The following is a 21,374-nucleotide window of genomic DNA, read 5'->3' as shown; positions in this document are numbered from 1 at the left end:
TTATTGTTAGCATCCGAGTACTATTGTTAGCGTCTGAGTATTATTGTTAGCATCTGAGCATTGTTGTTAGCATCTGAGTACCATATTATTGTTAGCATCCGAGTATTATTGTTAGCGTCTGAGTATTATTGTTAGCATCTGGGCATTGTTGTTAGCATCTGAGTATTATCGTTAGCATCTGAGTATTATTGTTAGCATTTGAGTATTATCGTTAGCATCTGAGTAGTAATGTGGCAGCTGAACAAGTCTCCTGTCTCTCTCGTTTCCTCCAACAGTGGCGTGAGCTGGACGTGACGGCGTTATGGATCCGAGAAAATTGTCCGAGTTAAAGGGCTTCGTGCAGTTGTGCGAGACCAAACCAGAAATGCTGCACCTTCCAGAAATGAGCTTCTTCAGGGAGTGGTTGTTGGGGTAGGTCTGTCCTTTCTGTTGGTGGCTGTAGTGCAACCTTGCAATAATGTTCTTTGGGTCACTTTAGATCAGATTTAATAAAAAACATATTACAAAAGTGCTGTTTCAGTACACCAGAAACATAATTTAGTCACGTCTGTTGGTTTCTAACAACATTAATGACACACACTTAAAGGTTGTGGTGCAAGTTAACATTGTTGGTCCAAGCTTCATGGTCTGTAATTGCATAAATCGTATTGAATTTGTCTAAACAATTTTAAAAAAAATTAACTTGTTTTGTCTGAAACAGTATTTGAAAGATCCTGATTAAATATATTTGATTAATGTCTTATTTTTATGATCAAAGTAGGTTTTTAGGGAAACGTTTCATTTGCTTTGAAAATCCCACCACGGGTTTAAGACCCATTTGAGTTTCTTTTTAAACCTACAGTAACTCAAAATATAAACCTGTTTAATATCTTCAATACATTGTTTACTAGTAAACAACTAGTTTACTCTATATGTTTATAATCTAGTTTAGAATGCAGTCTCCTGACTCTCCAAATTTTAGAAAAATAAACCTATTGTTCACTGTACTAATTTTGCAGCATGGGTGCAACAATCCCTCCTCTGTCCAAGCCAAAGGAGTCGTGCCAGGTGAAATTACATTTGTATTCCATCAGTTTGATGCACAGTGCTATTTGATTTTGATTAGGAATACAAACACGGATAAATAGTTCACAATTTTAAAGTATAATAATGAAAATATGAGCAGAAAATGTCTGTCTTCACTGTTTTGTCTGACTGTAACACCATGTAGGGAGGCTGTCCTTGTGGTCCTCCTCCCACAAAAGCTTCACCTCCTGAGCCAGAACCTCCCGTTCTGTCTGAGAGCGACGAGAGCGACATAGGTACTTCACACTCACTCCTGACTTCATTTTTATTAAATCCATTTGGTCACTTTTATGATTTAGGTTTCTTACAAGGAAAGAAAATAGTAGCCGTGCATTGTTGGTTTAGGCAGGGAGAGTCGGTCTAACTAGCAGCACCTCTGCTTCTCACCACTGTTTTACTCAGAAATCGACAACGACGGAGTGATTGAGCCAGACACGGACGAACCACAGGAGATGGGAGCATCTGAAAATGTTGAGGTAACCCGCCGAGCTTTCCTCCTGGAAATGTGCATCGTTTGTTTTCTCAGAATAATATGAATATTTAATGTTTCGACCCAACAATCTGTCAAAGGTTTGCTGTAATTCTTCAGGTCACAGAGGAGATGATGGACCAGGCTAATAATAAGAAGATGGAGGCCATCGACGCTCAAGGAGAAGGTAGCTCAATATTCTGTCCTCAAACTGGCAAGCGGTGAGTCGCTAACAGAGATATCTGCTGTTCCCTTTCTCTGTTTCAGGAGAGCTGCAGAAAGCTCTGGATCTTTTTACCGAGGCCATCAAGCTGAACCCCTGTCTAGCTGTCCTTTATGCTAAGAGGGCGAGGTGAGAAATGATGCCTGTGTTTTTGTCACGCTTGTGTTTAACTTCTAAAAATAAATGGTTTTTTTTTTTTTTAAATCTGACTGGTAACCTGAGCATCCTCTGTATTCAGTGTCTTCATCCAGCTGCAGAGACCAAACGCAGCCATTAGAGACTGCGACAGAGCCATCCAAATCAACCCAGACTCTGCACAGCCGTACAAGTGGAGAGGCAAAGCTCACAGGTAGTCCTCCACCTCCTCAAGCTCTCCAGCATTTTCAAAAAGGGTGATCTCAATTAACCTGACGTGGTGTATTTATTGACCCTGAGAAATAGATGCAAATCGGTTATCAGTCTGCTTCAAAGTGAAGAAACACTTGGTGTGTTCGCTAAACTCCGCAAGCTGCGAGTAGCAGCGGTGGCGTATTTTTGCCTTTTGTATCCTGAAATTTCTTTCGTAACAAGAGGAAATATTTTCCCGTTGAGACGTTTCGTAACCTGGAAATTTCATATGTAGAGACGTTCGTAAGTAGAGGTCCCACTGTACTTTAAATGCTAAGTAAAATATAAACTTTAAATCTAGTTGCCAGGTAAGTGGAGTTGCACCCTTATTCGTTGTGAAGCAACGCCCAGAGTAACTGTTGATGTTTGTAATGAAATCTTTTGTCTTCCGATAACGATGTTGTGTGTGTACCTGCCTCTCTAGGCTGCTGGGTCACTGGGAGGAGGCAGCCAAGGACCTGGCCACCGCCTGTAAACTCGACTACGATGAGTCCGCTAGTGCGATGCTGAAGGAGGTCCAGCCTAAGGTATCGTGCTATGAGGGGAAAAAAGTGTTCTTTTTATGGATTCCCAGTATTTCCCCCCCTCTGTTTATGTTTGCTCGCTGTTCTGTTTTAGTTTCTTTACCCAGACACATGTTTCCCTCCGTCAGGCTAATAAAATCATGGAGCACAGACGCAAATACGAGCGCAAAAGAGAGGAGAAGCTGATCAGAGAGCGACAGGAGCGCATAAAGAAGGCCAGAGAGGAGCATGCACGTGCTCAGAAGGTGAGAAATGTTGTGACACTGGCCAACCTCTGACCTGTGCACGCTCCACACTGAAACAGTGTTGTTCTGCTTAACGTTATAGAAGGTTCAAGTGTCCCTTTCCCTCGTCAGAGGGTAAAAGCTGTGCACAATAATTCTATATTTAACATGTCTGAACAGGATGAAGAAGCACGGCAGTCTGCTGGGGCATCCTTCCCAGGTGAAATACTAATAAATGATGATCATGAGCTCCATATTTACAGCTGCGTTTAAGTCTGCTGTCAGTAACTGTGGAGCTTTGTTGTTTCCCAGGGGCAGGAGGGTTCTCAGGGGGACTCCCTGGTGGCATGCCTAATTTTGAAGCCTTCCTGAATGATCCTGAGCTGCTGATGGCCATGAAGGTGACTTAGTAGCACTTTATTGTACTGTAAAATAATGTGGGACATTTATGGCCCAAAGATAAAATGGCTGAACTTCTTCCTCCAAACTTAATTCCAGGACCCCGAGGTGATGGCGGCTTTCAGTGACGTGTCAAAGAACCCAGCCAACATCGCCAAGTACCAGAGCAACCCTAAAATCATGGCCATCATCAACAAGTTGAGTTCAAAATTTGGCGCTCCACCACAGCCGTAGACAGGAAATGGACCAAAGCAGAGAGGAGAGCGTGGAGGGACGTGAGGCTTTTCAAAGGTTGTTGGTGTTCAGACCAGAGTAGGAGCGCTTATGATTGGACCGGTGTAGCCGGAGCAGCCATTTTATCTGGTTTATCACCCCTTTAGCATTTAGCAATGTTTTGAGACAGCAACGCGACGGTTTAGGAGTCGGGTCACCACCTGTTCTGTTTGGTGCAGCTTCTCTGCAGCTCCAGGCGGCCGTTTCCTAAACTGCATATGGGAATATTGAAAGGAAAGCTTCTGCATTAAACCGAGTCAATTCACATGAGTTTTAACCACTGTTTAATGGTTGTTCTGTCATCTCTGTTGTCTTCACTGTGGACGGATGGGAACCCTTTTGGCTGTTAAGGTTTGTTTTTGGGTTGTTTTGGTTGTTAAATGGATTAAGAGATATCAATGAAAAAAAAGTGATTGATCTGGATGTCTGAAATCTGCAAATAAATCTGTTGCTGCAAAGTGCTGCATTACTTGGTAGTTCTAGTTTATTCTTATTACATTCGTACAGTCCCAATTCTGTTTATTTTTTTTAATGTGGTATGAAAAACCTGAAAATTGATTTTAGTTTGAACTCTGGTCTGGTTTGTTCTGGGTCAAACGTTTACTCCGACGTTTATGGAAAGGTTTTGTGTTGGTCTGAGGTCATTAACGGGATTAGAGAAGGTTGGCGAGGTCCTCTCCCGTTCACGGAGAGCATCAAAGCTCCTCTCATCTCATTCAAAATGAAGTCTCGGCATTGCCCTTGTTACAAATAAAATAACAAATATATTCAAATATTTTGCTGAAATCTCTTATTTGTAACGTTTATCATAATTAGCGTGAAGGGATTGTATTTTCTGTCCATGCTCAAAAATCACAATTGGACAACTTAATTGGTCTGAAACTAGACTCGAAAGCGGCACCTCTATAAGGGGTTCTTAGGCAGATTAAAGATGAAAAAGAGATGAAAGAAAATGGCAAATAACACAAAGTAAGAAACAGACCAAAGAAATAACTAAGAAAAGCATATCGTGACTCCTGTAGTACAGTATAGGCAGCAGTAATCCCAGGTTAGTTCATAGTAGGCTTTGGTCTTGGGAAGATCAAAGGTGAAAGTCCCTCCAGACTCCGGAACAGTCAGATGCTGGCTGGCACCTCCTTGGCAGAGGTAACAAGAGAGAAGGATCATGTAAGAGAGGTAACCAAAACTACCGTGTTCATCCCTCATTTCTAATGGTTTGAAATCTGTAAGGCTCAGGCCGGACTGCAGCGCTCAATATATCACTGTGGAGACAGCGCCCCCTGGTGGGACCATGAAATGACCGCTTCTTACCGGAGCATTCCTGATCCAGAGACAAGGGCCACGGGAACAACTGAAACCAACCATTTTATCCTCACACACGTACTGGCCAACACAAATACATGTGAAAATAGTGCACACGCATGAAAAGCTCAGTCCCTCAGAGGAAAGGCCTCACCTGGACATTCTGGGAGGAAGCAAGACAGATGGACTGGATCCTTTAATTTCTCCCGTGACGTTATTAAATCAACAGGATCCTTGTAGATGTCCGAGCTTGTCAACCTTTATAAACCTCTGAGGTACTGGTGAGCTGGGAGTGGTTTAACCAGGGCGCCCGTCCTGCCCTTTGTAAACCTTGTCCAACAATCTTGTGAACATTCGTCCAAAAAGGAGTTCAAAAGTTATTGTGGTCACAAAAATGATTGTTTATTATTGTTCATAAAGATAAAGAAAAATATGGGAGAAACAATACTTGACAGATGTGGCAGCAGCCAGAAACATGAAAGCAGCTAATGTCCATATCTGTGAAGAAGAGGAGACACAAAGTTTACTGTCTGTGAAATATCCTCATTATTTTGTAAAGCAAGTCGTTCCTGCTACAGATCCCACTGGCACACTGCACCGTAAGACTGACACTTACTTCTGATATTCCCACTCCCTGTTGTCCAGCGGGCACACCTGTCTGGCTTTCAACCAGCGAGAGATGCAGTGGAAGTGGAAAGCATGCTGGGGACACAGGAAAGGTGGTGTCCAACATACAATAGTCACTCAGCAATAAGATCATAGACTTAGAATCCGAAATGCTGGTGAGTGTCGACATCATCTGGCAACTGTGTCTCACCTGTGTCCCACCTGTGTCTCACCTGTGTCCCACCTGTCTCATCTATGTCTCACCTGTGTCTCACCTGTGTCCACCTGTGTCTCACCTGTGTCTCACCTGTGTCTCACCTGTGTCTCACCTGTGTCCCACCTGTGTCCCACCTGTGTCTCACCTGTGTCCACCTGTGTCTCACCTGTGTCTCACCTGTGTCTCACCTGTGTCCCACCTGTGTCTCACCTGTGTCTCACCTGTGTCTCACCTGTGTCTCACCTGTGTCCCACCTGTGTCTCACCTGTGTCTCACCTGTGTCTCACCTGTGTCTCACCTGTCTCATCTATGAAGCTGAGACTGACCTTCGGTGCATTTGCTAATGTTTAAGATGCCCCATTGGGCACTGATGTGATGACGAAATCAACAACAAGTGAAATCTCGATGGACATGTCAGGGATTGTGGACACTTACATTGCACACGCCCCAGGCCACGGTGCACTCCTCAGACGTGGCAGAAGCCTGGTTGGCCTGGCATTCTATACCTGATGAACACAACATAGAGAGCCTTTCCACCCAGTTCATGCATCACTGTATGAGACGTGCGTCCAAATCAGCGTAAAGACCAACTCACAGAGATCCATAATGTGGTTCCTACAGATTGCACAGTTATCCACCACAATGTCCCAGGCCCACAGCGCGACGGCGTTCCACTGGAAGTCAGCAATAAACCGAGTCATCATGCAAGTGGGCCACAAAACCAGCATCCAAACAACATCTCCTTGTTACTGTTGTGGTCAGACTGACTTTACAGTTCTGGGTTCACTTGCAACAACCTTGATTCTACAGTAGACATACACACCTTCTTCACTTCAAACCGCTTCTTGCTGGCTCCACTGGTTGCTGGTGAATCCACGTCCATAGCAGCAGCCATCTGGTAACGATACCTTTGATTGGTGTTTGATTGGTGTGATTGAGAAATGTTGGTTTCAGAATCACGTCTCACTGCATTTAAAGATTATCTTAGCTTTTGGAAATTCTTTCAAACTACATTTTTTAGAAAGAAGTTTAATGTGGTAAGAATTAGTATTATTCTTTTTTGACAAAATTAACACACTCATTCAAATCATTTTCATCTGCACATCGGATCCAGAACCATCCTCTCAAAACATCAACACAGACAACTATGGTGACACTAAACTAGCGTGATGCTAATCATCACTAGACTATTCCACAAAAATTGTGACTGCCTGACTGCCTGCCTGCCTGCCTGCTGCCTGCCTGCCTGCCTGCCTGCCTGCCTGCCTGACTGACTGACTGACTCACTGCCTGACTGACTGGCTGCCTGACTGACTGCCTGACTGCCTGACTGACTGACTGACTGACTGACTGACTGACTGACTGCCTGACTGACTGACTGACTGACTGACTGCCTGCCTCTGGTTCCCCAGCCCCCTTTAACCCCTGCACATCACCTCCATTACACTCGTATATGTACAGGAGTCACCCGCAGCCCACTCTTCGCTCCAACTTTGTGTTTGTCCAAATTCTGGACTTCAGGACCCCCCCCCCCCTCCACACACACACACACACCTTCCCTACCCACAAAGCACTGAACTCAACCCTTTCATTAAAAACCAGATAACTACCTTATTGTGTGATTTTTTTTAGAAAGAGCACATTTGACAGAATATTTGGGTGTTTACATGAGATTGCGATGGGCTGGCGTAAACTAAACTAAACTAAACTAAACTAAAACAGGAATTTACATTGGAGGTAATGGGAGGTGAGTGGCCTTCTGGGTACAGTAGTTCGTTTTACAGATATGTTAAATGTTCTGACACTGACATTTTAGGAATGGTAAGTGGAAGGCCTCCCTGAAACCTATATGATGAGACCCTTGTGGCTACATTTTAGTATTTGAATAGTGTTTCTAGATGAAAGTATAGGAGACCTGTGACCCTTTAAGGTGAAAATCACATGACCTCCCTGAGGCCTCTCCATAGGATAGCATGGGATTTTCTGTATGACAAATGGTGCGGGCTTACCTTGTATTTTATAGTTTCTCTGGACTTGTTAGTTTTGACTTGAAGCTAATCAAAAGTAGTACAGAGAGAAGCTGTAACGTTAAATAGTTGCAATATAGTAAGTTGCTTTGAACCAAAGCTGCTTTGACCTAAAAATGAAATGTAAAAGCTTCCAGCTTCAATTAGGGCGATGGAGAATGTCCGGTTCTGTTGGTTCGCAGCAGCGCACAATGCCGGACATCAAGGAGGACATGAAGCTGTGGACTGCTGCCCACCGCCAAAGAGTGGCCAGAGGAGAGCATGAACGCACCGCAACCATGGATGGCGCTGCTCGAGTGAGGGTGATTTAGTGTCAGCAGCAAAAAAACTGCAAGTTACCAACTTCAACCAGAGTAATGATGCTGGATAATATTAGAGAGACGCTCTGCTCTACGCCCGTCAGAGGGATTCAGTTTAAATGATTTACTCAAGAAGCAGTGGGCGATGAAGTTAGTGCGTAAGTTGTGCCAAACAGCGCCCTCTCTTGTCAGGCCGGGGTACTGCGGCACACTCGACCCCATTCTCCAGTTTATGTGATATTGATGGACTGAAGCCCAATTCTGTCTTAGTGTATCACGATCACACTTAAAACTTAGAAAACTGAAAAATGATTCAACATAATCCCAGCCATTTTAGATGCTTAAACCTGTAAACCTAAGATATTGATGAGGCCCAGTGGTTAACCAGGGCAGCCATGACAGATTACCGTCATCCACCATTAATCCTGACCGTCCTGATCCTCCTTGTTCATTCATGTTGGAAACATTCAACAAAAAAAGTTCAAAAGTTATCACGGCTTAATCAAGACAAATGATCCAGAGATGAGAATGACCTTGTAACAACACGAACTTTTATTATTTAGTACATAAAGTTAAACAAAAATATGGGTGTAATATAACACAGGGGCAATGATGACAGATCTGGTAGTAGCCAAAAACAACATGAATGCAGCTAATGTCCATATCTGTGGAAAGAAGAATAGAGGAAAATTACTGTCAATACAGTTTTTTGTTTCAAGAAATATTCTGAACTCTGGGCAAACAGTATTCTCTAGAATAAATCTGGCTGGCACACTGCACCGTAAGACTGACACTTACTTCTGAAATTCCCACTCCCTGTTGTCCAGCGGGCACACCTGTCTGGTTTTCAACCAGCGAGAGATGCAGTGGAAGTGGAAAGCATGCTGGGGACACACAGGAAAGGTTCCCTTCAGCTGGAATCTCAACAGGTGGTGGTCAACATCCAGAGCCCGTATTCACAAAGATATAAGAGTGCTCTCAGAGAGCTCCCAACAGCCTCAAAATTCTTAGCAAGGAGACTTAGCTTAAGAGAGATTTAGGAAGTTCCTGAGAGCAACTCTGAGCAAGGGACAGAAACATCTACTGTCTAAAATGATGGAATGGCAATTGTTACATATTAGGTATGGTTCTATATATTTATATCGATATTGGATAGAGCATTAAAACCAATATATAAATGTGTCATGACTCAATATTCAGAGTATATTTCTCCCTTTCATTTTACCATCTTGTCTGTTTAAGGCAATTTTAGGCTTGTTAAAAGTCCTCCTCCCTCCTTTTAACAGTTTTCACCTTCGGAGCATTCCTAAGGCCTAAGACGCTTTATAAATAGCTTTTATCTTACCAAGGTAGAATTCTAACAACCTTAAGAATCGAGGAATTTGAAAGTATTCCTTAGAAAGAAGTCATTAAGAGCTACTTTTTGTCTCAAGATTCTTCGTGTATACAGGCCCAGAGCTAAGCACAATTTGAATTCATAAATGCACAATCAGGAACCGTCTAATCTCGATGGACATGTCAGGGATTGTGGACACTTACATTGCACACGCCCCAGGCCACGGTGCACTCCTCAGACGTGGCAGAAGCCTGGTTGGCCTGGCATTCTATACCTGATGAACACAACATAGAGAGCCTTTCCACCCAGTTCATGCATCACTGTATGAGACGTGCGTCCAAATCAGCGTAAAGACCAACTCACAGAGATCCATAATGTGGTTCCTACAGATTGCACAGTTATCCACCACAATGTCCCAGGCCCACAGCGCGACGGCGTTCCACTGGAAGTCAGCAATAAACCGAGTCATCATGCAAGTGGGCCACAAAACCAGCATCCAAACAACATCTCCTTGTTACTGTTGTGGTCGGACTGACTTTACAGTTCTGGGTTCACTTGCAACAACCTTGATTCTACAAGTCTATACGTGTGTAGTTTGGAGGAAACGCTCCATAAGCCCTACAATAAGAACAGTGACAATTATTTTAAAACTTGATTTAGGGCGATAAAATGGTTTAAAATTAGTGATGACTAAATAAATGCAACGAATTACCGGTACTGCATATGGTTTCAGAATGAGAAATGGCAACCCTACATTATTTCAAAAAAAAAAAAAAGCATTTCAAGAGGGACCGATTCTTTTTGGGGATGTTTTATTTCCAAACGATTTATATAAGACATAGTAGAAAACAAAACCTGATGACTGCGTTTCAGCTAATGTTAGCTTAGCTCAGAGTCCATGGATTTGTCGACTGACGATGTTCTTTTAATGTCGAGGCTTTAATACCGTTTTTATTCTAAGAGCCTTGTATAGACTCGGGCTGGCCACCGTTACTTATGTTTTTACAATGTTATAGTGAGTTTATTCCTTCTCAACACAGAAATGCCGATTCATTTTGTGTTCATGATAAGCTACTTGCTAATAAGCGTCTGCTCCCGTTATCATACTATCAACACACACGTAATGTAAGAACACTTACATTTAAAGATGTCAGATATTTATGACTTATACATACACCAAAAAACGTAGGTTCTTTAAACATACACACCTTTTTAACTTCAAAACGCTTTTTGCTGGCTCCACTGTTTGCGCCAGTCGGTGTGTCAACGTCCATCGCGGCAGCCATCTTGAAAATCTGAGCGACTAACCCGGAAGTACTAGTGGCAGAAGCGTCCGTCTCAGCGGGAAAGATTAGCCTAATTTTACATTCAGCACGAATATTTTGGGAGTTTTGGTCTTCAAGTCAAAGCGAAATTCTTTTGAATTTTTGCTGTCTCCGACAGATTTATTTCAAAATGAAAATCCAAGGTTCCACCGAGATTTGAACTCGGATCGCTGGATTCAGAGTCCAGAGTGCTAACCATTACACCATGGAACCAGTACAAGCGCCCAGTTACAGTAAAATCAATAAAAACAAAATGGCTTCGCTTATTCATGATTTATTATGTTGTGCTGTTAACTCATAACATCTCACAACCGCATACGGTACAATGATAAAATACGAGAGAGACGATAAACAATGAAAATGAAACTATGAAAAGAAAAAAATGTAAAGTACCTTTTAATTTGACATTCATTTTTTGTTCTTTCCTACTTTGTGTGCCACAGCTTTGGACAGAGGTCGAGTCTTACCCAGTTTGTGGGACTTAGCTTTTTTCACTGGCCTAACTTTTAGCATAGGGGACATCGCACGGCTGGGCTTTTGTGTCTTCAGTTTTGAAGGTATGGTGGCCACAAGGGTCTCATCTGCAGGAGATCTTTTATCTGGACAGGATGTGAAGACACTGACATCTCTCACTCTTTGACCTCTGATCTCAGCAGGGTTTAAACAGGTGGCGATGACATCCAAACTTGTGTTTTCCATCCATCTGATTGTGGAGATAATAAAGCAAGTGATAGTCCTACTCACAGTGTCACAGCTTCTTCCTCATCCTTTAAAAGACTGAAGAACTCTATAAAAAACACACTTTTGTAAACCCATGCCCCCTTAACCAGATTTTGAAAACCTAAAAAGTGAGTTGAACATTAAACTGACCTTCGTAATGGCAGCAGATGACAATCACACAGCAGCGGGTTGTCCTGTAAGTCTACCACCTCCAGGCCAGTGAATGGACTAAGGTCAGGAAGCTCTTGCAGTTGGTTTCCTCTCACAGTCAGAACCCTCAACCCTGGACCCAGACCAACGAGAGCATCCCGAGACATCTGGGCAATTTCAAAGGCTGATAAGCTAGGTTGTGATTTTTTTATTTTTTTAAATCTTAGTAGAGGGAAATACTGTACCTTTTCCATTCCCATCCGATCCAAGTAAAGCCTCCTCAGACTCTGTGATATGGGTTGAAAAGCCTTTGGTCCCACCTGATCGACTGAATTATGAGACAGGCTAAGCTCCTCTAGATTAGGGAGCCCAGAGAGAGAATGGGTAGGCACTTCTGTCAGCTGATTTGAATCCAGGTGAAGTATACCGAGGGAAGCAGAGTCAAGTGCACCCTTGGCAACAGAAGTTATAGTGTTATTTGTCAAGTACAACTCCCTCAGATTTGGGGACATGGATGAAAGCAAACCAGTGGGCTCTATTTTAGAGATGGTGTTTCTTTCCAGGTGCAACACAAAGAGATTTGGTAGTTGTGCCAGAGCTAGAAGAGACAGAATAAAATACCTGATAATAAATACAGGGTATACAGCTATAAAACAGTTTCACATAAAGGTATGACCTGAATGCCTGCTGACCTGATCCAGGGAATCTCGCGAGCCGATTCCCATCCAGGTGCAGATACGTTAGCTCAGGAACTCCGTCAAAGGCTCTTGGAGCCAAAACCGTCAGGTCATTGTCAGAAAGATACAAATAAAGCAGGTTTTTCATTCCCCGAAATGCTCCAGCTCCAATCTCATGGATTTTGCAGAGCTGGAGGTGGAGGGAAACAACTTGGCCGGTGCCTGGAAAACTATTGGCAGGGAGGTGGTGGAAGTGGTTGCTGCGGATATCCAGCAACTGCGTTTTGGCGGGAAAGCCACGTGGGACTTTGGTGTGTCCTCGGCCCTCACATGTGGCATGCTGGGTTTCAACCTGAGGAGGAAAGTGATTTACATAAAATAGTCTCTTTGATGCCTCAGAGAGGAAATCCAAGACCTGTTATCATGTCAAATTCCAGATCCGACATGTTAAGCAATGCTGAATACAGACTGGTGCTAAATGGAAAACATGACCTCAGCGATAAACCAACTCTACAAAAAAGACTCACATCACAGTGACAGTTTGCAGGACACTTGACTCTGTGTTTGGGTTTTGGTGTGGGTGGGGACACTTCTGCACTCGCATCAGCCTTCTCAATCTCATCCCTCAGCGTCTGTCCCCCACTGCGACACCGTAGATCCAGCAGAGCCACAGATACCAGAGGCTCGTCTGCGAGGTGAGCAGGACCGGCACAGGCCCCCAGCAACTTCATGCCGCCGACTTTTGCCCACTTCCTTAGGGGACGCATGTAGCAGTTACAATAGAACGGGTTTCCTTTAAGAGAAATGAGATTATCATCACATCCTCCATATATAAATCTAAAATACGCACCGTGTACCTGTCAGGTTCAGGCTTCTCAGATTCTTGGGGCCCCTGAGGGGTTCCAGATATTGGAGCTGGTTGTGGCTAATGTCCAAGTGGGAAAGCAGGGGAGCACCAGAAAAAGCCTGTTCTGACAGGTCCTGAAGGGCCATGTGGTTAAGGTAGAGGTGTGCAAGCTTCGCCATGGAAACAGACTCTTCCCCGAGGTAAATCATGGGGTTGTGGCTGAGGTCTAGCTGCGTGACCTCACGTAGCCTTTTCAGGGAGAAGAGAGGGAATTATGGATCTATGTATTATGATGTTAAATGACAGACACGGGGTCCTATCCCTTTTATGTTGGCTTATGGCCTACAGATAAGACAACTATTCCTATGTTTAAAAAAAGTGGGGAAATGAAAGTATAAGTCGTAATGCTTCCTTTCTGATACTTTAATGAGGAAGTTAACAGCAAGCTTACAAACTTACTATTGTTTCAGTATACTGTATATACATACTGAATCTGAGTACATTAATAAAGGTATTCGTAATAATATTTGAGAATGTCCCACCTGTTCATCGTTTGAGTGGGAAAGAACTGCAGCTCATTGTGATCAAGGCTGAGGCGGTTGAGGGTGAAGAGCCCAGCAAATGCTTCCGGGGCCAAGTTGTTCAGGGAATTATAGCTGAGACGGAGCCACTTTATATTGTTCAGGCCCTGGGTGAGATACCAGATCGGTTTCAGAGAAGCGGTTTCTAATACTTGTTCATAATCATAGACATTGTCCAAAGGTCTTGGATACCTGGAAGGCCATGTTAGGAATGTACACAAGCTGGTTATAGTTGAGAGCCAACATGTTGAGGAAGCCCAGTTGCATGAAGGCTCCTGGTTGGATCTCCTCCACTCGATTATGGTCCAGATGCAGCTCTTTCAAGGAGGACAGCCCATCAAAGGACTCCTGCAACGTTCAGGGCAAACAGTTTTTTAAAAAGTCCATTATATTGAATCATATCATGTCCCTACCTGGTAAAGGATTTCAATTTTATTGTGAGCCAGGTTTAGGTGCTCTAGGCGGCCCAGGGTCCGGAAGGCCCCCTCTTTCACCCTAACAATGTTGCAGTGTTGTAGGTTAAGGTGGGTGAGGTAGGGGGTGTGGAGGAACGCAGCCCTGGGCAGCTCCCGCAGGTTGTTGTTTCTCAGGTCAAGCTTCACTGTAATCTGTGAGAGTAAAAGGACAGAAAACAAATCATCAGAAACAATAAAAAGCGCCTGATCATGCTAAAAATCGACAACTCGCATTAATTAACCCCAAACATTTAAATTTCTCACCTCTTCTATAGTTGGGGGGACCTCCGTTAGGATCTTGCCGGTGCACACGACTGTGAGCTTGGTCCTGTCGCAGTGGCACGTTCTTGGACATCTGCTCGCCTCGCTGGGCAAACTCTGAGTAAAGGTCAGCAGGACCACAGTCGAGAAGAAAAGCATCTGTGCAAGCAAGCATGGGAGAAGAAAGGGGAGTTTGGGAAATTACACTTCTTAATTAAACTTGAAATTGGACAGTAACATAAGTGTTTTTTCCAATACTTGGATGGATATCTCCTCCCTGAGCTCGTGGATAGCGTTTTCCATGTTCACTGTCACCCTCAGATGCTTCTTCTTTATTTTATACATGTTATGATTACATTTAATTCAGTCCTTGGACTCTTCTTTGTTCTGAACCTTTTAAACACAGGCCCTTGTGCAGGTTCTCCCCAGTTGCTGAAGAGTTAAGCCAGACATTATTGTCTAAATTTAGTTCTGCCCTTATCTCACTTGCAGAATTGGACTCATTTGTTGCAACCTCATTGCTGAATGTTTAAAGTTTTTTTTTTCTTTAATGTCACCTTCCAAGACTTCTACTGCAAGTCTCACCCATGTATATTTAAAATAATGCCCCATTGGGTTGTTTTGTTTCACCACATCTTCAATATTGCAACAATGAGTAGCTCCAGATGGTGTTCCTCAACATGATTTTAGGGCAACAGAGCGCATTATTGTGTATGTCAACAACTGATGAAATGTTTAAGGCCCTTCAAATGCAAATATGACAAAAATAACATGACAGGTCTTTGGCTGGAAAGTTCCAGAAGGAAAACATCAAACAGACTTAGCTAAAAGAAAAAACAGGAAACCGAAGGCAAAGGCTTACCTTGGAAATAGAAATGAGCTGCTCAAATATCCAGTTAAGGCTTTAGCAATCAAAGATTGCCTTTTTTGCACCCTACAACACTTTAAGTTTATGTTCCTGCTGGGCGACAGGCAAGACTTTGAGAAATTCTTCTGAGGACCCCTGATCCTCGTGCCCCTGCACTGCAAATTAACACCTTGGTTTTACATTCTGTCCAGTCCGTGACTGAAACAGAGCAGCAAACAGCAGCATTCTGTACATTCTTATATGCATTGTTGGGTAAATTACTTTATTGGAAGGAAGGACTAATGAAACCCCAAAGATTTTGAGAAATGTCCATTTGGTTCACTCAAATTTATTTTTTCAACAACACAATTCATTAGATTCAAAAAAATAGTTTATTAAATGCCTTTTGCTTTTCCCAAATCTTACTTAATGAACATCAAACCACACAGATTGCAATTACACTGCCAAAATTTTATCCACATAAAATATAAAGAGTAAAAGTTGGATGAGTAATACCGGTATATACATTCACAATTGCTGATATTTCACGCCCAGCTCAGAGCTTTATGAATCTGGACTCAAGTGTAATCTCTGCCACATCCAATCATATGCTAGCATGAGGAATTTGAGTAGGAAATGAGAGAACACGATTCAAAGCAATATAAAGAGGAAATATTGTCAGTGCCTTCATCTGCGTATTATGCACGGTGCACGTCACTTCCTCCGCACCTTAAGGAAACTGATGACAGCTAAACACAGAGCATGTTAGTCCACAGGCCAGATCGTGTGTGTATGGTGCACGCATATGTAATTCTTCAGCCTTCAGGCCTGATTCTCTGCAGTGTTGACTGGAGACTGTTTCGAGCGTTTCCACAGGACTCCAGAGCCTTGTTGTTTCTGTGAATGATAAGAGTTAACCATTAAAACGACGACTGGCTGCTCTGTAATGTTGATCACAATGACTGTATGTAACTGTTCATACAAAATACATGCATGAGCAAACAGGCAAAGCCCATTTAACACCAAATTTGATTCATTTAAGGTCAGCACCCACATTCTTCAACACCTCCATTTTCATAAACACTTAATAATAGTGCAAAAGCACACTGAAATCTGATTATGGTGTTAAAGAATGAGAATGTCATCAACAACCCACTTATATTTTACAATTATAACATGCTAAAACGATGAATAAATACTTTGCCATCGTGGTAATTCATGTGTAGCGAGGCTGTTTCTAGCTATTCAAAAGTGCACCTTGATATGATCTGACCAGCACTTGTTTGCCTGAAGGAACCACTGTTGCAGCAGCAAAGTGAACATTTTAACCGTGCCACGGAACAAAGGTCTCGATAACCTGCTTAACCTGCACCACAATAGTATACGATCCCCAGCATCATGTAAAAGCATACGTGCAAAAGTGAACTTGTGTAGTATGTGCTTAGACCCAGCAGACAGGAGAGCAGATGTCGTATTTTATACCTTTAATGTCCCTGACGATTGGATGACTCTGTCACGCCCTTACCGGGACATGAAGGCCTGCAGCACTGTCACACTCTCCTGAGGAAAGTAGTCCTGCCGAACAACATGTTCCAGTGCTTGGAGGTGACCCGGGACCACATGCACAGGCTTCACCTTTTCCTCACTCTGAGAAACCAAGAGGATGAGTAAGAAAAATGGACACCAAAAGGACAGAACCAAAACGTATAAATGTCAACGACACTGAGATGTGTTCCTCTATTATAGCTGATCCAGAGCCAACATACCTTGATGAGGCCAAGCAGCACCAACAAAGAAGACACAAAGTTGTAGCCTTGAAAGGATGGTGAGGTAAATGCTTTCCTTAGGAGATTATCTGTGCAAAGATATACAACCAATTAGGACCCTTTGTTAAAAAAGAGACTTAAAGCTCCAGTGCGAAAAATGTTGGAAATTAAAAAACATGCTTGAAGAAGTTTCTGCAGCTTTCATACTACAATGTTATCAAATCTGTTTTTTTTGTAGCACCTGCTGAGTGAGACTAGCTGACAGAGTACATCTCAGCTCTTTAAGCTGCACAGCAGCACTGCATATTATTTTGAAATGAGGCTATGATGCTGTGACTAACATTCTGTGATGGTTGTGTGTGGTCTCTTCAAAGGAACTCACCAATGCTGTCCAACACTGCAGCCTTCACTTCACTATTCTCCTCTTTGTACACAGATGCAATCTTAAGAAAAGCCTCCGTTGTTTTTGTCACATCTGATACGTCCACCTATTCAGAGGGACAAACATGGGGTATTTAATCTGGGGCTGACTCGCTATGATCAAAGCTGACTAGATTTATGGACCCCCCTCCCCCAACAACTATCTTTTTACCTGCTCCTCAATTAGCATCGCTCTCCGATCCCCTAATTTAAGTAATTTGTCTGGGGACGGGAAGCTGAGGAAGGAGGCAACGTCTGGTGGACGAGTAGACGGAGGGGTAGATACCTGCTGGAGCAAAGAGCCTTCTATAAGTGATAAATAATTACTACAAAACTCTACAGAATAAAGGTAGATAACACAGCTGGTAGGAAATGTATTTCATGCCACAAATTCACCAAGGATCCAACCTTTATGCTACTGTCCGTCTTTTCTTCTTTATCATCTTCGTCATCTTCTTCCTCTTCTTCCTCTATTTCCTCCTCACCCAATTCTTCTTCATCATCTTCATCGTCGTCGTCGTCATCATCATCATCGGGCTCACCGTCATCGTCGCTGGAGGCAAATCAAAACCAGAGCTGAGTGGAGATGACTAGAATCACGCAAAGATTTGACATTTAACAATTACTCCAGTAATTGCTTTCCTTACCTTCTGTTTAAACAAGTACATAAACATGTCTATGAGTAGCATGAACACATTCACACAACAAAGAAGAGATGGTTATTGACGTCAGGAGAGGGCCACCACAGTATCCCCCACTGACCATCAACGGTGCTGCTGTGGAGAGGGTGAGCAGCACCAGGTTTCTGGGGGTACACATATCTGAAGACCTCTCCTGGACAACTAGCTCAACACAGCTGGCCAGGAAAGCTCAGACACGCCTAAACTTCCTCCGCAAACTAAGGAGAGCACACGTGCCCCCTCCCATCAGGTGCTCCTTCTACAGAGGCACCATTGAGAGCGTCATCACTGGCTGCATCACTGTGTGGTGTGGAGGCTGCACCTCCTCCTGCTGAGAGACTCTGCAGCATAGTGAGTGCAGCCAGTAAGATCATTGGTGCGCTGCTGCTCTCCCTCACAAACCTCTTCCACACCCGCCTCACATGAAGAGCCATCAGCATTGTCGAGGATAACTCCCACCCCTCACACCCCGACTTCAGCCTCCTGCTTTCAGGGAGAAGGTTCAGAAGCCTTCGGGCCCGCTCCACCAGACTGTCAAACAGTTTTATCCACCAGGCTGCCAGGATGCTGAACTCCATCCACTACCTCCCCCAACTCCTGCCCCTGCCCCAGGACCTTAACTCTGCTGAAATGCACTCCACAAAACCCTTGAAATCTGCACATAGAGGGACATTTCTGTATTACTGACTGTGTTTATTCTATCAACCTCTCTCACTTCATTGTATTTCACTCTATGTACATTCATGTTTTTGGCACCTTATTTACCCCTTTTTTGCCTTATTTATATTTTTATTTTATGTTATTCTATTAATTTTGCATTTCAGTTTTAACGCATGATAAGCTAGAGAGAAGATAAACGGTATTTCGGTTCATCTAAATGTCCAAAACATGGACAATAAAAGTATCTTATCCATTACCTCAGCGATCCCAGAACTTCAGCCATGTTCATACTTTCCAAGGAGTCTATGAGAGCTTTGCAGCCATCCACACCTAGACAGTTACCTGACAAAAACAAACCCAGACGATTTTTACTTCCACCAACTTTTGTAAAAACAAAGCAATCAGCAGTAGTTGGAATGTCAGACTTAACAAAATGAACATGTGGTGTGAGTGTACCATTTAAATCCAGTTTTTCCAGCTGGCTCTTGTCCTTTATTGCACGTGCCACCTCCAAGGCAGCTTCTTCTGTAATTTCACCAAAGGACAGATTGAGCTCCTGGGAAAAAATTAAGAATAAAATAGAAAAGAAGGAAATTACACACTACAAAGTTATCTAATATGAATATTACCATTTTTGGAGATAGAATTCTTAGAAAGCCACCTTGAGGATAGGTTGTCCCTCTGAATGCTTTCTGCAATAGCTACAGCTCCTGAGGGCCTCACCAGACAGTCTCCAAAGTTTATCACCTGGATGCTGTTCAGGTATTTAAGAGCCTGTGAAAGACAGATATTTACTAGAGATAGGACGTACAGTGAGGAACACATTACAACTATTACAGCCTGCATGTTTCAGTTAATTGGACATCGTTAACCTTCCAGAAAAACATTTTTACATGTCTCCAAATATGAACACATGACATTCTGTCTATACATTGTCTATAGATTTTATTGCTCAAGATGATCCATAAAGTGATCATGTGTTATCTATGAGAGCAGGACAGGATCAGGGCTGACATTTACTGTATTAATAAACAACCAATATTAAATAACAGAGGCAGATCATCGTCATTGTTAATGACTCATTAAAAAAGGAAATACAATGTTTTTGACCCATTTAAAAAATTATTAATTATTCTCGCAAACAAAAGGATAGATTAATCTAAAACAAGTTTCATAGGAAATTCTGATCACAACACAATGGACATTAACTGACTGTACCTGTGCCATAGCAACAGCTCCCTTCTCAGTGAAGGTGTTGTCATTGAGGTTGAGGATGCGGAGGCCTGTGTTGTGCTGCATGGCTTTGGCCAAGGCTGTTATACCCGGATAATTGATACCATTTTGAGGCATGTGAACTTCCTCTAGACTGCCCATCATCTGGAACATCCAAATCATATTTCCAGTTCATTTTCACTGACATCTTGTCATAATATTTTGTATAAAAAATAAATAAGTCTATTGCCCATTAGTGGAAAAATTCAAGAAGTCAAATAACGGAACGTACAGTGGAGTTTAAATTGTCTGGAGTATACCTGGAAGGCTTGGGCAAGGGCAGTAGCGCCGTCATTCTCCAGCCGGTTCCTCCCTGCGACAAAAACCTTTAGGCTGAGGGGGGCGCCCTCTTTAGAGGATTTTTCATAGCATTCAACCAATGAAGCAGCCAAGATCTGAAAGGGGACCAAAAGTCAATACGTCTACATGCACAGTTTGATCGAGCTATGCTAAAAATTGGACTCCTTGTCAAAAGTCCTTCCTTGTCCTAGTTTGCATCTAATGGAGAAACCCAAATGACTGACAAGAAGACGTCCTCTTCAACTCCAAGTGGTTAATACGGCCCTCTTAATGCTTGATATATCACATCACGTAATAAACAACCAGAGTCAGGTGGCAGACCCACATTTTGAATATCAGAATGATAAATAATCATACATACACTTTATTTACTGTGCAGAAAACATGCACAATATCCCTTGTGGGCATGTTAATTTTGAGAGGCAGACAAGAACGCCAAATGCCAACGTGGCTTTCTTAAATGTTTTTGTTCCGGGGTCATATGCCAGCGGTGGGGTTGTGGAGCATGTGCCTATACATTGTCTAATTTAACTCTAAATAAAGGTATAAACATGCCAGAAAATACCGAATTCCATACGCAATACGAGTCATAGTCAGATATGGAGTGCACTGAAACAGGTTCAATCCAATTGAAAATTGAGACCAGAGTGTTTGTATTTGCAGACAAGATTTAAGAATAGGAACATCTGTCCACGACATACCTTTCCACCCCCGATGCCCATGCCGCAGTTGTTGAGACGTAACTCCTGCAACGTGTAACAAGCAGAGCTCTTCAGCAACTTCTCAATGCCCTTCACCCCATCTGGTCCAAACGCATTGTCACTGAGGTCCAATATTGTCAACCGGGCACCGGCCAGCATCAGGGAATCTCCAAGGGAAATCTAGACAAAACAAGGAGCAATAAAAAAAATAAAAAGACATTGTGTAATAGACCACTGGAGAGACGGTTACTGTGTGGACAGCAGGTACAATACCAGGGCGGCGGGGATCTCAGAGCGCAGACGACCTGTAAACATGTCGCTCCAGTAACAGCACTAAAAGGTTGGAAAAAATGACACCATG

At 43.0% G+C, this 21,374-nt stretch overlaps 5 protein-coding genes and 1 non-coding gene across 6 annotated transcripts in view; 1 reads left to right on the top strand and 5 right to left on the bottom strand.

Moving 5' to 3' along the window:
* The first annotated feature begins 275 nt into the window (after positions 1-275).
* st13 (ST13 Hsp70 interacting protein) lies at positions 276-4,033 on the top strand. The gene is made up of 12 exons (XM_057014489.1): positions 276-411; positions 999-1,047; positions 1,211-1,301; positions 1,468-1,541; positions 1,655-1,721; positions 1,802-1,886; positions 1,996-2,106; positions 2,569-2,671; positions 2,797-2,913; positions 3,073-3,112; positions 3,205-3,293; positions 3,391-4,033. The coding sequence occupies exons 1-12, from the start codon at positions 302-304 to the stop codon at positions 3,523-3,525; spliced, it is 1,071 nt and encodes a 356-aa protein (XP_056870469.1). The 5' UTR covers positions 276-301; the 3' UTR covers positions 3,526-4,033.
* A 1,198-nt stretch (positions 4,034-5,231) lies between these two features.
* Positions 5,232-6,891, bottom strand: LOC130514727 (RING-box protein 1-like). Its single transcript, XM_057014497.1, has 5 exons — positions 6,513-6,891; positions 6,285-6,363; positions 6,125-6,195; positions 5,483-5,568; positions 5,232-5,364 (listed from the first exon to the last, which is right to left on the bottom strand). Exons 1-5 carry the CDS (start codon positions 6,582-6,584, stop codon positions 5,352-5,354), a joined length of 321 nt encoding a protein of 106 aa, XP_056870477.1. The 5' UTR covers positions 6,585-6,891; the 3' UTR covers positions 5,232-5,351.
* Positions 6,892-8,544: 1,653 nt separating this feature from the next.
* On the bottom strand, positions 8,545-10,754 carry LOC130514717 (E3 ubiquitin-protein ligase RBX1). The gene is made up of 5 exons (XM_057014477.1): positions 10,560-10,754; positions 9,715-9,793; positions 9,555-9,625; positions 8,814-8,899; positions 8,545-8,680 (listed from the first exon to the last, which is right to left on the bottom strand). The coding sequence occupies exons 1-5, from the start codon at positions 10,635-10,637 to the stop codon at positions 8,668-8,670; spliced, it is 327 nt and encodes a 108-aa protein (XP_056870457.1). The 5' UTR covers positions 10,638-10,754; the 3' UTR covers positions 8,545-8,667.
* Positions 10,755-10,817: 63 nt separating this feature from the next.
* On the bottom strand, positions 10,818-10,889 carry trnaq-cug (transfer RNA glutamine (anticodon CUG)). Its single transcript has one exon. It is a non-coding gene; the product is annotated as a tRNA-Gln (tRNA).
* Positions 10,890-10,934: 45 nt separating this feature from the next.
* Positions 10,935-15,392, bottom strand: chadla (chondroadherin-like a). The gene is made up of 10 exons (XM_057014478.1): positions 14,371-15,392; positions 14,065-14,259; positions 13,844-13,999; positions 13,613-13,758; positions 13,081-13,319; positions 12,751-13,016; positions 12,239-12,575; positions 11,792-12,144; positions 11,547-11,713; positions 10,935-11,379 (listed from the first exon to the last, which is right to left on the bottom strand). Exons 1-10 carry the CDS (start codon positions 14,524-14,526, stop codon positions 11,085-11,087), a joined length of 2,310 nt encoding a protein of 769 aa, XP_056870458.1. The 5' UTR covers positions 14,527-15,392; the 3' UTR covers positions 10,935-11,084.
* Positions 15,393-15,547: 155 nt separating this feature from the next.
* LOC130515271 (ran GTPase-activating protein 1-like) overlaps positions 15,548-21,374 on the bottom strand; it is a 6,420-nt gene continuing 593 nt past the window's right edge. Inside the window, 14 exon segments of the mRNA XM_057015434.1 lie at positions 15,548-16,111; positions 16,740-16,861; positions 16,981-17,069; positions 17,363-17,468; positions 17,573-17,686; positions 17,809-17,953; positions 18,998-19,082; positions 19,197-19,296; positions 19,402-19,424; positions 19,427-19,514; positions 19,959-20,117; positions 20,273-20,407; positions 21,014-21,193; positions 21,287-21,346. Of these exon segments, the coding sequence (XP_056871414.1) occupies positions 16,030-16,111; positions 16,740-16,861; positions 16,981-17,069; positions 17,363-17,468; positions 17,573-17,686; positions 17,809-17,953; positions 18,998-19,082; positions 19,197-19,296; positions 19,402-19,424; positions 19,427-19,514; positions 19,959-20,117; positions 20,273-20,407; positions 21,014-21,193; positions 21,287-21,346 (1,488 nt within the window). The 3' untranslated portion in view covers positions 15,548-16,029.

Source organism: Takifugu flavidus, chromosome 18, assembly GCF_003711565.1.
Source record: "Takifugu flavidus isolate HTHZ2018 chromosome 18, ASM371156v2, whole genome shotgun sequence".
NCBI lineage: Eukaryota > Metazoa > Chordata > Actinopteri > Tetraodontiformes > Tetraodontidae > Takifugu > Takifugu flavidus.
The sequence above is the reverse complement of the archived record's forward strand: the minus strand, read 5'-3'. Positions and strand labels throughout refer to the sequence as shown.